Consider the following 12718-nt stretch of genomic DNA (forward strand, 5'->3'; position numbering starts at 1 on the left):
TCCTCCCTGCTCCACTTTCAGTTGGTAATATAACTTGAAAAGTAGCAATTTTCTCTAATATCTTTAGATATACTATTGTCTGCGGATGGTTCACTGAGTCTGTTTTCTGAATTGGGGACTGTAGGGAGATGAGTGGGGGAAGGGTAATATTTACCAAGCACTGATGGTATATCGAATGCTTTACTCACTTTGCCCCCATTTAATCCCCATAATCCCATCCCATACGGTGTAGCCGTATTTTACTCAGAGAACACAGAGGCATAGGGTCTGTGCCCGTCCCAAGATCAGTCAGTATGTTGCTGTGGCCAGAATCCAAACCTGGTGTGTGTGGCTCCAGTGCCTTTGCATTCTCTCCTTGGTGTCTAAAATTCTAATTCTCTTCTTGGTGTCTACTTGTTTGCTGATTTGGAAGATACTAGCCAGTCCAACCCAGGCTTTCCCTGTGTGAATAGAGATAGGATACACTTGGCCAGTAAGACATCCCTGTGGTGCCAAATTGTGCTTATTGAGTCATCTCTGGTTCTTGATGTGCTTGTCTTTCTGGTCACTGCGTAACTCAAAAGAAGATGATGTGCCATTTTATGTGTCCTTTGATATGGTAAGTGGCAGCCTTACCTATTTTTTGGAAGCAATGAGTAGAAATTATATGAGCTGAAGTTTCCCATTAAACTTCACAACACTGTTTTTGGTTTTTAAATAGTCTCCAGGAGACGTACGAAGCAAAGAGAAATGAATTTCTGGGAGAACTTCAGAAAAAAGAAGAAGAAATGAGGCAAATGTTTGTTATGAGAGTGAAGGAGAAAGAAGCTGAACTTAAAGAGGCAGAGAAAGAGGTAAGCCATCTGTCCTCCTTCAAGTGAGAGAAAAATAAGTAAGGTGTGTTATTAATACTTCACATTGTATGGAACCTCATGTTCTCCTAGGTACTTTCTACGTATATTTTATGACATGAGCAGCTAAAATGGTGAGAGCAGCAGGTCACGCATTATTCCCATTTTACAGATGATAAAACTGAGAGCCATAAAGGTTAAATGGGTTATGCAGTCACATACTTAGTAAGTAGCAGAGCTGAAACCAAAATTAGACCTTAGGTCTTCAGGCATGGTCTCATATTCTCTGTAGCTCAATATCTCCTTAATTTGTAAGTCTTGCAACATAAAATTTGGGATTCTGGGACTATTATTACTATTATTGTGTTAGCCTGTGAGCCAACTCAGTGAGCTAAACAGTGGACAGGCCCCTGGGCACAACCTGATGGGTAGTGGTCTTCATACACCATATCTACATGTACGTCTTCTTCCTTTGTGGCCCTGCTCCATTGTCCTGTGACTCCCATGTCATTGCCCATGACCAGGTCAGATTAACTGCTTCCTAGAAGGTAGCATGAATTTCTGCATAACACTCATTCTATGGGGGAGAAGGAGGGTGAGAGAGCAAGGGGGAGCGAATAATCTGTTTGTCTCTTGATGGTAGATAATGAAAGAGTATCTCAAGTGCTGAACCTATAGCTGTATTCATTTCCAAATTGTCTAAAAACAACTTCTTCATTTTCTTTTAATTTATCTTTATAAAGGCCACTGAAATTTAGAGGTTATTTAAATAGCTAAGCACTCAGTATATTTTTGCTGCAGAGAAAGAGAAGTTGAGTCTTATTTGTTGTTGGTTATAAATACCAAGTGGATGTTGGATAGAAATCTAGTTATTTGGATAGAAATCTAGAGTTATTTCCTTCATTCTTTCTTTCCTTCCTTCCTCCATTCCTTCCTCTCTGCTTTTGTACTTGCCTTGTGATAATTTTCCAAATTTGATTTGTCAAGAAATTTGCCAGAAATCTCCCAACATATTCTTATTATTTGAACAGTGTATGTCAACTGTGGTCGCTGTGTATGCCTCTAAGTAAATGTATATTATATATTTGAGAGAGGATCAGAAATAACGAACTACCCTTGTTACCACTTGGGTGAATTTCTGTTAGGAGCACGGATAATTTTTATTTTCTTCCTTATGTTTTTTTACAATGAATATGTATTTTATTATCAGTAAAAATGAACAGAATTCCCTTTAGTGAGTGCCACGGGGATCACATCTCAAAGTCTCCTAGGACTCCGAGGGGTAACCTTGCCCCTCTCGACCTGGCTCCTCCAGGAGCGCGGGAAGGTATCTCCCTCGTGGGATTAAAGCACGTGCAGCAGCACAGGGCACGTTTGGGGCTTGAAAGGATCCAGAAGCTCTTCAGTAACTTGCCACTCCGCTCACCAAGCTTGGCCTTCCCTATTCCCCTCCAGCTCCATGAGAAGTTTGACCTCCTGAAGCGGACACACCAAGAAGAGAAGAAGAAAGTGGAAGACAAGAAGAAGGAGCTGGAGGAAGAGGTGAACAATTTCCAGAAGAAGAAGGCAGCGGCTCAGCTCCTGCAGTCCCAGGCACAGCAGTCTGGGGCCCAGCAAACCAAGAAAGACAAGGATAAGAAAAAGTAAGCGGGTGTCCCCCCCCATCCATCGGGGCCCTCTAACCATTGATTCCTCTTGCATGTTTCTACTTTTCCCATTTACAGACTGGAAGCTGGTCTGTTACCAGAAAGATAAATGCAAGTCTTTTCTCTACAGTGCAGGGAAGATGACACAGGTTTTTAAAGTATTTGTAAAGGGTACACGAATATTAATTTATAAAACTTGACCACATGACCAAGCAATCAGGGCTGGAGGAGCCTGCTGTCTCCGGTGGCGTCTTCTGCACCAACACTAGGACTCTTGAGAAGACAGTCTGTTTCTCTTCACTGCTCCCTGGAGACAATCCTCATGACTCTTGATAAAGGGCATCCTAAAATGATGATTGTTAAAATTTTTCTATTTTGTGTCGTGAGGCTTGATAAGCCAGTCACTTAAAGTCTTGTTTCCGAAATGGAAGATTGGGACGAACTGCTTGTGGCCACGAGTTTTCCCTTAAATTCAATAAGATGGTGAATTGTTTTATTGTGGAAATGGGATCAAAATACCCTTCCAGTTCAGACACCCTCATTAATCCGCAAAACACACCTATCTCCAGACCCCCCCCCAAAATTTTTTAAAAATATGGCCTTGATTTATTGTGCCAAAGGGTCAGATGCTGTTCTTAAAGTAGTCACTTCCTATAATACTCCAATAGCGGCTGCCTGAATCCAGTGGGAGACGTGGGCCTGCCTTGAAACGCTGTCATGATTTGAAGCTCTACATCAAAGCACCTTAACGACTAGAGAGTGCACTTTTATGACAATTGCTACTGGATTGACAGTAAGCACAGTGGTCAGTACGATACCTTCTAGGAACACTTCTGTGGCGGCTAGATGGCCACCCCACAGACACTGCCCTCCTTGGTCTGTTTAACACGCGGTGCTCTTAGGGCAGCAATAAGGCAGCTCAGGATGTGTTTCAGGGTTCTTGCTCTTTACCTTTGATGCCAAGATTCTAGGGGATAAATGGACAATTAAGTAAACGATAAAAATGTTGGTACTTGAGTAGGCAAGGAATTAAATCATAACAAATAGAGCAGATGAGATTGAATCTGCACAGTAATTGAGACCCATCATAGGGGACTGAGCACAGTGGTGGTGTCCTCTGAGTCTTGGTGACCATGCAGACTTGCCCCTGAGGAACCTCATTACACTGCCTGTGGCAGAAGCACGGTGGACTACTACAGTGACACACAGAGTTTTAAATTATACCTTACAGACTCTGACTTTCCAAGCTCTGAGGCAGCAGAAAATGTGTCAAGAGAGCAAAGAAGTAAGCACGTTTTCTAAGCAAGAGAAAGTAGTTGGTGTCGATGTGGTGTGATTTCTATGGGGTTGGTACTGACCCAAGTTTTCAAGGCCTCCCAAGGGCTGAAACTTTAGTTATGCTGGATAAATTCTAGAGTAACAATTAGCTAGATTATAATCCAGTACAAGAAAGCGCCTTATGCTGTGCTTTTTGAGAGAATATCAGTCACTCATGGTGACATTCCCCATGCAGATATTCAGGGGTGAAATGAAAGTCATTTAGCACTATACGCTTGTTGATCCTAACTACCCCAAGATAAAAATAAGGGTGTGAGAGTGTGTGTGTGTGTGTGTGTGTGTGTGTGTGTGTGTGTGTGTGTAAGTGCCCACATCAATAGGCATGGATGAAACAAAAAGCTGCTGACTCACAGCTTAGGAAACCCAAAGTCAAGTTTTTCCTACCCTTAAGCACTAGTGTGCATAAAGGTACATGTTTCGGAACTAAACATGTTTATAGAAGACCAGCAATGTTCCAAGGATATTTCACGTATGCTGGACGTGCTTCTAAACAATACACGTTCCACGAGCGGATCCATACTGTGCCTCCATTAAAAACAAGTCTATCCAGTAACAGACTTCCTAGTGTAGGGAGGTTTTTCCTTGCCCTTTTGATCATTTTAGGTTATTTTCACCCCAACCTTGGGCCTTAGCGATGTATAATGCTTTTCAAGTTTACATGAAATATGTATAGATTCTATTTTAGCCTTATTTATACATTCTCGCGTATCATTAATAGAATTAGACTTAATTTGGTGTGCAGTAGTGACCAGGTTTTGTATATGACGATGGCACATATTTTTTGGTAGGTTCTTAACCTTTTCTACAACTTTCCTATTTGAACACAGAAAGCAACTGCAAGTTGGAGGCCTGAAGTTTACAAGTTAAGCCCCCCCACCCCCAGCCCTGGCAGCCAGGGGAGAGAGTGTGGTTAGAGAGGACCACAGAAAGACAGTGACCAGGGTAACCAGAGCAGCTCTTTGGAAATGGGAGACTCTTGTCTCCTCATGCAGCTGGAGTCACCATACGTGCCACTTTGGGGCTGCTTTTGTTTCAGGGAGAACATTTTTATGAAAGAGATGCTTATTTATTCACCTGCTATGCTTCCCCTTCAGAAATTAACTTAGCTTTTCTAATAGTTTTAAATTCTGTTTTTTCTATTCTAATGACACGCTCCCTTTTTAACATAGGTAAGGCTTTGTGCTTCTACTTGAGCTGTAGTGGCATGAGAGCATATAACCTTTCCTAAGATTACAGACAAAGTAGCGCTAACCCTGGCACTGCCATTAGCCGGACCCCACCTCCTGCCCTCTCTGGCCACCAAGGCACTTCCCTTGCTTGCGGCTACGCCGCAGTGGTGTGAGTACCCGAGGGTAAGTTGTTCAGTGAACAGCGTTCTTGGCCGAAAACTTTGCACAGTCGCCAGTGGCCATTGGTGGTGACGTCTCATCCATCCCAAAAGGAAGTTTTAAAATCCATCATTTTAAAACTGTACCTGGCATCTGATAACCACGGTTTATACAGTCATCCACTCATCTTTTAAAAGAAAAGAAAAAAACACACTTTTTATTTTTTTTAATTCTTGCTAAGGAATGAAGTTGCATGTTTTGGACTTGCCTAAACGTAGGCGTGCGGATCTCGGGTTTGGCGTTGCACCTCAGTGCGGGGGAAGCTCCTGGCACCTGCTGCAGCTGTGGCCGCACGGTGCTTGTCCTGTTGTCCCTTCCCGAGCAGATTAATAATAGCATGCCCTCCACTCCCTGCATCCCAGCCCCCAAGTTCGTCAGTTGAAGACATTACTGTAGATTTATTCTCTGACTCCAGCCGCTCAGAAATGGGAAGGTGTTGCTCCTGTTCAGTACCGATGTGATGACCAAACCTAACAGATCATGTTTTATGTTATTTGAGAAAATGAAAATCAAATAGCAAATCCTTCCACTCTGACATGTAGTGGTTTCAAGAAGTCACTCATAAATTACATGCAAATGGAAACTAACCATGTGTTAATTCAGATTAAAATTTTGCTTTTGCTTGTCGTGTAGAATAGCTTACTCAAATTTGTGGTTTTAATTTCTGTCGATTCCATAATCATTGCATGAGCATTCACCATCACCGAATGCTGGTGCTGGCGCTCCTAATTTTCCTTTCTTTTTTTATTTATTATTATTTCTAACTTTTTTGTTTTGTTTTTTAACTTGCAGTGCAAGCTTCACATAAAGCCTGGCAAGCCAAGGATGGTCCCGCATTCACCTGCTTTTGCAGTAATATTGTATCTCTGCCATCTGTGTCCTTTTGTTTTGTTTTATTTTATTTTTTTTACCCTTCCCCAGACACCAGTAACTATTAACTCATTTTGCTGAATATTGTTGGGTAGTGGAAAATGATAGAACAAGAGAATAACACCAAAAGCTATGTGCAGCTGGACTTTGTTTTTGGAAAGTAAATGATTTGCCTTTTATGCCTGTTCAGAGTGGCAGCAGGAAGCATGTTGCTTGTATGTTGCTTTGAACCGAGGGACGAAGGGTCAATGGTGCCATGTACGTCTGTCAGGAGAACTTCTCAACGCCTCAGCCGCTGAATCATAACCTTGAATAGCCATGACAACAACTTGGCTTTTCTTGATTTCTCATCTCCATGATGGCAGAAGCCCTGAACTCACTCTGCCTCTTCTCCACACATGCCCCAACCAAGGTAGCTTCGTACATAGGCAGACCGGTGGGTCAGCATTTTAGGACTTCTACGTTTGCATGGATATTCATTATTATCATTTTATTTGACCCATGTTGTGGGTCTCTTCATACCGTCCCCTCTTACAGCTTTAAAAATATCTCTGAACCTCTATCTTTCGAATCCTGGACAAGTTGGACTCTAATGAGAAAACTGCTGATGTCTCTCTTATCAGCACAACCTGATCCTCTCGAAGTTAGTGATCTCCAAGGTCAGGTCGTATAACGTTGCCTGGTAGAAGAATCCTCTACTAAGGATGATGGGCTTCCCACGACCTCCCTTCTGCTTACAATGAACACTCTTTCATGTTTTCCGTGGCCAATGACCAGTTCTAGGATATCTGTACTTCTAATAATACTTTTCAATAATCATGAGGAGAAAATTTTCAGAAATACTTCAGATAGGAAATTTGTTATAAACTGCATCATCTGCAGCACAAATTATGAGGGGACCTCATCAGTTTAAGGTAGAAATGGGAAGGGGACTCCTGGGAGGCTCAGTGGGTCAAGCATCCGACTTTGGCTCAGGTCAGTCTCACAGTTCATGGGTTCGAGCCCTGCATTGGGCTGTCACCACAGAGTCCACTTCAGATCCTCTGTCTCCTTTTCTCTCTGCCCTTCCCTCTGCTCGCACATACACTCTCTCTTTTCTTTCTCAAAGAAAAACATTTAAAAAAAAAGAAATGGGAAGGAATGTGACACAAAGCCATGAGTGAAGAAGGTAGAAATTCACCTGCACATCTAGCATCTGTGCAACGTCTCCTTTCCATATTTGGCGATAACAGGAAGGAGAACTAGAGCAGCTGGTCTTTCCAATCCAGTTGTCTTGAAGGAGTTTCCTCACCTTTTCCTCACTATGACTATCTCCGCCTGCTCTCTGTGTCCCAGCCCATCACCCCATCAACGAGAATCAGGGCCAACCCACAGGCCACAACAGAGACCACATACCAGATTTTCTGTTCCTTTATGAGGCTTATCCCTTCATCTTCTTGATGTTTCCCCCCCTCCACTAACAAGATCTTCCCAACTTCTAACTCATCTACCGTTCCTTACTTGAAAGAGTACTCTTTCTCACGAACCTGATGCTCCAGCTCTGTGCTTCCTTCCGGCCTTCACTAGTCAGACTTTAGGTAAATAGGATAGAAGGCACTCCCCTAAACACACACACACACCACTCTTTTTTCTTTTTTTTTTTTAAGTAAGTCTCTAGTTGATTCCAAAAAAGTTTTCTTTTTTTCCCCTTCTCTTCATTCTCAATCATACTTATAGGGGAAAGAAGTTATGGTCTTCCATGAACTGAGTTGGGCTTAAGTAGGCAAGGTAAAAATTCAGTTTCACTGAAGCCCAAACTAAGCTGGGCTAGAAACTGCAAACTTGAATCAGCAAGGGTGGTATAAAGGCTGATTTAGGGGCTACTGGACTAATGTTTTAGTTTTAGTTTTTTGTTTTGTTTTCTTTCATGATTCTAGTCCAAAGCTAGTTGTGGAGCGGCCAAATACTAGATGGCATGCTGATTCTAACCATGGCTAAATTTGCTCATACGCCGTGCACCAGACAGCTTGAATACTTGTGTTGTATGCTTGTTCCAACCGCTGCTTGTGTGAGCATTTTTGTGCCTTGTAACAGAAAATATACCTGTAAATTCCAAAAATGGTCATCTTAAAATTACCATTTTTAATACATCACTGAAACCTTTTCAACAGTGAGCCTAACTGTGAAAGACATTCAGCTGACTTTCTGACTCCAAGATTGTTGATTTTTTTTTCCTCCCATGAAAATTTTCATGACAAAATGAATCCTATGGAGAGTCAGGGAATAAAAAGTCAAAAGAAAGTTCTGGAAGCTCTTTTTTTTTTTTTTAACCTGTTGCTTCTGAACTCTCTTCTACTCCTGCTCCCTGGCCCTGTTTGGTTTGTTATTGCTGCCCTTTTCTTCTTTCTGTATCTGTGCCTTTTTTCACAGTAGTCCTTGGCTCTGCACGGAATAAATGATACCCTCAAATCTAATTGGATGTGCTTTCGCCTTTGCATGTAAGTACAGTAGTAAGAAAACTTTGAGATCTTTCTGACTTTTTAGAGAAACAAATGGGATAGGTGGATTTTTCCTTTTCCTTTTTTGGAGGGAGGTATAGGGAGGTAATGGTTTGAGTAGCCTTTGCTTACAAAAAAAAAAACCCCTAAATATATTTAAATAACCACATTTGTACCTTTTCCACAAGAAATATAAATTCAGCTTTTTGATACCGATAATAGAAGTCAGAAATTATTGTTCCCAGCTGTGTTCTACACAGCAATGTGGACATCACTGGATATTAGACAGTCCTTAGTTCTGACTATGTAAATAAAGCTAGAATAAGAAACTACTACCTTCCATTGGAGAAAATCAAGAGGAAAATATTTTTTATGCTAAGCTGCTTTTCTGACTGCTTAATTTTTTGATGATCTTGGTTTAATGGTCTTCCCCCATGCTAACTGCTGGCAGTGAACACACCTGTTTTTTTTGTTTTTGCCAGACAGATCTAGCTGGCCTCTCCCCATATCTTTTGTTCAACCATAATGACCACTGCTTCTGGACTTTAGCTACTCATAACAGTTGTACGTGCAGTAAAATGTGACAGAAAAGCATTTTGGGAATTTACTAGCAGTTAGAGACTATGTTTTCCCAACCCAGGCTCCTTCGTAACTGGTCAAAGTTTCGTCCAGAAAGGACATCTCAACCAGGGGAACATTTAACAGCACACTGAGCACAGGTTCCTTATTATCTTCCTTCTCTGCTTTGGAATCTCACCAGCAATAACACTTAGTCTTCATATCTTGTGCGCTCCAAGCGAACGGACAGGGTTTCTGCACTCTCTTGCCCTATCCATTCGTGTGTCCCATATAGACTGTTGACTCTGGGTTTCAGCTGTTCTCACCCCGCGTCGTCCTGTCTCCGTGTGCTCCTTCCAAACCCTCCTTTCAGACCCCTTTGCTCTGCCATTTGCAAGTGTGTGAAATCGTCAAGTCTCAGCTTCCTGAAGTCTTGGTTCCATTGACAGGACACACATGTGATCAGTCTTTAGCGGAAATTATGACCTACAACATCTAGATTGTATGTAGGTATGAAGGGAATTTTTTAAATAAATTGAAAAGCTGTGAACAGCATTAGAACTTTGTCTATTTCTTAATTTTAAAATATGCTGATATGCCTTAAACTGTAGTTGTAGAACATTGTCATTTTGCTGTTTGAAAATAACCCATGTGTTTCTAAAAAAAAAAGTGTTGTGTAATCTACTTTCAGTGTTAATGCAGATTTGTCATATATGTAAGCTGCATGTTAGACACTCGTCTTTTTTAAAACCTAAAATAATTGTATCCATATGAAGTATATCATTTTTTCAAGTAAGAAAGTAATCACTTAGCAAACATGCTCAGTAATTTGGTGTCTGTTAAGGTAGGAGAGTGGTGGACAGGTAACCTATGCATATATCACTAGTGCCAAGACATAAAAGTGGGGGAAAATATATTTTTACCCAAACAATGTGTGCCCTTTTGTGAGTTCTTTTTAGTCAGTATTTGGTATGCATATGGACACATGGTTATTATGTCGGATAAAAGAAGTAGGGATGAAAGAGTCTCATGCTTTCCTGCCTTGTCTGGTGGATTTCAGATGCGACCATCTGCACAAGCTCCAGCTTCTCCGAGATACTTGCCATGCGGTATCCTGTATTTCACATATGGTCTCTGCTACCCTTTCTCCCCCATTCCCACCCCCTTCTGTCCTGATCAGTGTCCCTGGCACCCCGCCACCTCCAGCCCCAGCAGAGGTCTCCTCTTCTTCCCTGGCCTCTGGTGCCACCGTTGCTGGGCTGCTCGCCTCCAGCTGTGCTCCAGGAAGTCGTCCCTGTAACTGACACACTGCTGTTCTTTCGCAGTTGTAGAAAAGCCCCTTTTTATTTTTTAAAACTTTAAGAACCAAATTTGAATCTGAATCTTTCTTTTTTCTCTTCTGTAGCTTCTTCTTTATGTAACCATCCTGTTGACAAGCCCTACTCTCTCCTAATGGACATAGAGCATTAGAAGAGCAGGAGCTGTCTGTTCACACGTGTTGGGGAAGAGTTACCTCATTTCCACCATCGCCTCCTATTCTTTTAAAGTCTGGGTCAAATATTGCATTGCTGTTTGTATTTGTCAATGTCTGTTTACAAACCACTGCCCATAGTGGTTACTAAAGTGACTCATCACTACCAAAAACAGTAATAATAGTACTTAAGAGGAAATTGAGTGAAAAAAAGAACTTGGGCCAAGACCCAAGATAGCCATGTGTTGGGATCCTCTTGCTTAGCTGTCACATTCTTGAAGCTGCTGATCTGAGAACTCACGGACTGAAGACACAGCTTGTACCCTACCCTTAGCTGGTCACCACCTCCAGGGTCCACAAACTTGATCTCATGTTAACTCCAGACCTCTCTGTCCCATGAGCAACATTCTGAACTGCCCCATCAGGACCCTCAACCATCAATCAGGTCATAAGATCCGGGCAACATTCTGCTTCCTTTTGTTAGTTTTATGGGTTGTTTTGGAGTTGGGGTGGTTTTTTTTTTTTTTTTTTTTTTTTTTAACATTTGATATTGCATGAACAGAGATGGCTACAATTTTTTTATTCAGAGTGTTCTATTGATGCAATGTTTTTATTTTTCAGCTGACCATCTGCCTCTTGAGAGAGAGAAGTGGGCATCCTTCCTTTAAATTCAGGAACCATTGTTGTTTTATTTAACTCTTTTTCTGTTACCTGCATCCCTTATAAGAGTTGTTTTGGGTTTGGGATTCTGTTTTGGAAAAAAAAAAAAAAAATTCCAGTTAGCCAGTTCTGTTTTATGTATTGGTTATTCAAACGTAGTTTGGTATCAAAATTATGCCAGTTTTAAGTTAAAGGGGAAATTTAAGTGAAGTTTAAGTCATAGAATTCTGTTTAAGAATCTGTCATCTCAGATTCAACCAAAAAAATCCCTCTGCTGTCACTGGGGTTGTGACCTACAAGTCTTAATCTTGTTTCTAATGTGCCAGTATTGGGCAGAGGACTTTTCTGCCTCTGGGACTCAATTATACTTAAAGGTACCTTAAAATAACTTTCTGGCCCGTCCCTCCCTTTTTGTGTACTGTGGAGCTCTGCTTTTCCTGGTTTCCAGAGTTTCTTGTGTCCCAGACCATGGGAACAACCCCCAACAAAGTATAAAGCTGTCCCAGACAATCACTTTGCTACAGTGGTTCTGATCTACATTGTCTTCTCAGTTACCCAGGTGGCTTGCTCTACCATGTCTATGGGGAAAACTTGCTAGAATTCACTCAAAGTACACCCACCATACAAACACACACTTCTGCCAATTGAGGCTGTGGTTTCCAATGCTGACCCAATTGTGAGGGTCTACAGAGATGCAAGGGCTAGATTACTTTATTAGCAATCACGTATTAGGGGCAGTTTTCCTAATCAAGGGACAACTTTCAAATTCATTTCTGTTTTAGAGCATGAACATACATTTTAAGTTACCTTATAATTTCCTTACTTGTCTATCTAGTCTTTGCTTATTTCCATCACTTCAGCCCCATTATTAGGAGGACCATGAAAATACTGTTGGTGGCACGGGTTGCACTTGGGAGTGTTCTCTATTTAAGAATGGTAACACATGCTTCTGTGGCAAGGTGAAACGAAACAACAGTCCCTACTTCCTGAGTCATTTGAATCATTTGCTTCTTGGAAGGAGGTTATTTAGAGCAATTGGCTGAGCACCTTGGTGAGAGAGGCTTTCTTAGAAAGATACTGTAATTAAATGCAATAAAGTCAGATTCATCTGAGCCATTAAATGGTCAAAATATAAATGTCAAGAGCCATCCCCTCCATATTACATTATAATCTATAAACATATAAATCTGCTAGTGATGTCACCAGTGGTTTGGAGGTGGAAGGGTAGGTACCAACTCTTTAACTGATGCCAGAGTGTAACCTACCCATTTTATAAGTTAAACACAAACCACCCTATTGTGTGAAACCACTTAAGTACTAAGAACAATGATTGGATTTATTTTTAATATTTTAAATGTGAACTTTATCATTTTAAAAACAAATTCTGCATCTGGTTGTAAAGACATTTTCTGAACAGTATTTAAAAATCAAACCAGGCAGTATTTTTTTTAATAGTCTATTGTTGCTATTCCCTTTTTTC

General features: G+C 41.2%; 1 protein-coding gene across 8 annotated transcripts in view; it reads left to right on the plus strand.

Moving 5' to 3' along the window:
* SEPTIN11 (septin 11) overlaps nucleotides 1-12557 on the plus strand; it is a 90426-nt gene extending 77869 nt beyond the window's left edge. For 2 of the 8 annotated variants that reach the window (XM_039230955.1, XM_039230963.1), the window contains 4 exons: nucleotides 701-833; nucleotides 2286-2473; nucleotides 8482-8549; nucleotides 11200-12557. In XM_039230955.1, coding sequence (XP_039086886.1) covers nucleotides 701-833; nucleotides 2286-2473; nucleotides 8482-8506 — 346 coding nt within the window. In that variant the 3' untranslated portion in view covers nucleotides 8507-8549; nucleotides 11200-12557. The other 6 variants (XM_039230959.1, XM_039230957.1, XM_039230962.1 and 3 more) reach the window with 6 other exon arrangements.
* Nucleotides 12558-12718: the final 161 nt, after the last annotated feature.

The sequence above is a fragment of the Hyaena hyaena genome, unplaced genomic scaffold (assembly GCF_003009895.1).
Source record: "Hyaena hyaena isolate Hyena2069 unplaced genomic scaffold, ASM300989v1 scaffold_54, whole genome shotgun sequence".
NCBI lineage: Eukaryota > Metazoa > Chordata > Mammalia > Carnivora > Hyaenidae > Hyaena > Hyaena hyaena.